The 2,100-nt window shown below is 51.8% G+C and overlaps 1 protein-coding gene across 1 annotated transcript; it reads left to right on the top strand.

Annotated features, from left to right (window-relative positions):
- Positions 1-902: 902 nt before the first annotated feature.
- LOC119320980 (protein DMP2-like) lies at positions 903-1,704 on the top strand. Its single transcript, XM_037594863.1, has one exon. It carries the CDS (start codon positions 903-905, stop codon positions 1,551-1,553), a length of 651 nt encoding a protein of 216 aa, XP_037450760.1. The 3' UTR covers positions 1,554-1,704.
- The last annotated feature ends 396 nt before the right edge of the window (positions 1,705-2,100 follow it).

Raw genomic sequence — 2,100 nt, 5'->3', positions numbered from 1 at the left:
CAGCCTTGGAGATGCCCTTAACTGGTACGTACGTACCTGTTGGACAGCCTGTACAGAATGAGCTATTTTGTCTCTTTATTTTCACGGAGTGAGAAGAAAATTCGGTCGAACAAACTTAAAGCACATATGTAAAATGTGTTTTACTTGCGTGGGCGTTTGTAAGTTCAAAACATTTATGAAACTTTGATAAATGGAGCATGGTAAATGCAATGGGACAGGGCCGTAGTGATATGATGTATGCGTGCGTGCTCACAAGTAGTCCTGGCCATAGGAAGCCCGGCCCGACCCGGGCCCGTTGTTTTTGCCATTTTCTGAAGGTCGGGCCAGGCCCGGGCCCATCATTTTTGCCATTTTCTGAAGGTCGGGCCGGGCCGGCCCGAAGCCCAACGGGCTTTTACGTACTCGGGCCAGGCTCGGGCCCAGAAACACAGGCCCGATGGTCGGGCAGGGCTGGGCCCGGGCCTGAGTTTTTTGTGTCGGGCTTGGCTAGGCCCAGCCCAAAGCCCGGCCCGGCCCGAGGTTTGGCCAGGTATACTCATAAGGATGAGTCCCCGTGTGAATTTTGTAAAAAAAAAAAGGAGTTTGTTATAGTTCGGCCGTTGTCTGGCGCATGCATTCCACGTTCGACGACGCAGTTTCTTGTTGCCGTGACCAAACAAACATGAGCAACCATGCATGCAGGTGCCAGTGGCCACGAATATACAGTGTAGATTTTTTGGCATGCCAGCCGGCCTGTCGGCATCCCTACTCGATCTGGTAAAGCTCCCATCAGCTATTTATTGTTGCTTGTTGTACTAAGTTGCAACCCCTGGCTCGCGCGCGCACTATATAAAGAGGTACGTAGACTGAGGCACCGTTGCCATTCAAGCTAGCATCTCAATTGGAGTAGTAAGGTCGTTGCCATGGATCCCGTTTCCAATGCTGTGCACATCCAGATGCCGCCTGAGCCGGCCCAACAATCCTCTCCCCACGAGGCTCCGCCGCAGACGGGCGTCCTCCCGCCGGCCGACAAGACGCTGTCGAGCGCGTCGGACCTCCTGAAGCTCCTGCCGACGGGCACGGTGCTGGCCTTCCAGGCGCTGGCGCCTTCCTTCAGCAACAACCACGGCGTCTGCCACGCGGCCAACCGGTGCCTGATCCTGGCGCTCGTCGGCGGCTGCGCCGCCTCCTGCGTGCTCCTCTCCTTCACGGACAGCCTCGTCGGCCGCGACGGCAGGCTCTACTACGGCGCGGCCACGCTCGGGGGCTTCTACCCTTTCAACTTCACCGGCACGCGCGCCGAGCGGGACGCGGTGTTCAAGGACCTCTCCAGGTTCCGGGTCACGCCCATGGACTTGGTGCACGCCGTCGTCTCCGCCCTCGTGTTCCTCGCCGTCGCGTTCGCCGACGCCGGCATACAGGGTTGCCTGTTCCCGGACGCCGGGACGGAGACGAGGGAGCTGCTGGTCAACTTGCCTGTTGCCGCTGGCTTCTTGGCTAGCATGGTGTTCATGATCTTCCCCACGACCAGGAAGAGTATCGGCTACACGGATATGATGCCCCACTCGCAGTGACCACGCTCGGCAAATGTACGTGGTGGAGCTCATTCATTCCCTTGGTCTTGTCTTGAGCCAATCCATTTTGAACTTGACCAAACTAGCACGGTGACCCTTACAAATACGGGAGCGTCATCTTTAGTGTCTCAAAATTGGTGTTGTTTATTTATTTTTATCTCATGCAGATTTTTTCTTTCTTTCTATTGTTTACCTTCTTCATTTCAAAGTGCGTGACTTTTAGACATGAGTGCATTTATGAAGATGTAACTTTGACATTTACTTTGTAGTACCTCAATTTTGGTTTATTAGTCCCTCTCTTATTTGGGCTAAAATTTGACCATAAATTTAACTAACAAAATATAAACTATGTAACAAAGATTGTACTAGAGGAACCCTCTTTCAACACAAATCCAAAAGTACATTTTTTTTGCATCATATAATTCATACTCCCTCCGTCCGAAAATACTTGTCATCAAAATGAATAAAAGAGGATGTATCTAGATGTATTTTAGTTTTAGATACATCCCTAGATGTATTTTAGTTTTAGATACATCCCTTTTTGTCC

The sequence above is a fragment of the Triticum dicoccoides genome, chromosome 6B (assembly GCF_002162155.2).
Source record: "Triticum dicoccoides isolate Atlit2015 ecotype Zavitan chromosome 6B, WEW_v2.0, whole genome shotgun sequence".
Lineage (NCBI taxonomy): Eukaryota > Viridiplantae > Streptophyta > Magnoliopsida > Poales > Poaceae > Triticum > Triticum dicoccoides.
The sequence above is the reverse complement of the archived record's forward strand: the minus strand, read 5'-3'. Positions and strand labels throughout refer to the sequence as shown.

Bases quoted from the DNA above. Each gene is read 5' to 3' on its own strand.
- LOC119320980 (XM_037594863.1), top strand. From the start codon at position 903: ATGGATCCCGTTTCCAATGCTGTGCACATCCAGATGCCGCCTGAGCCG.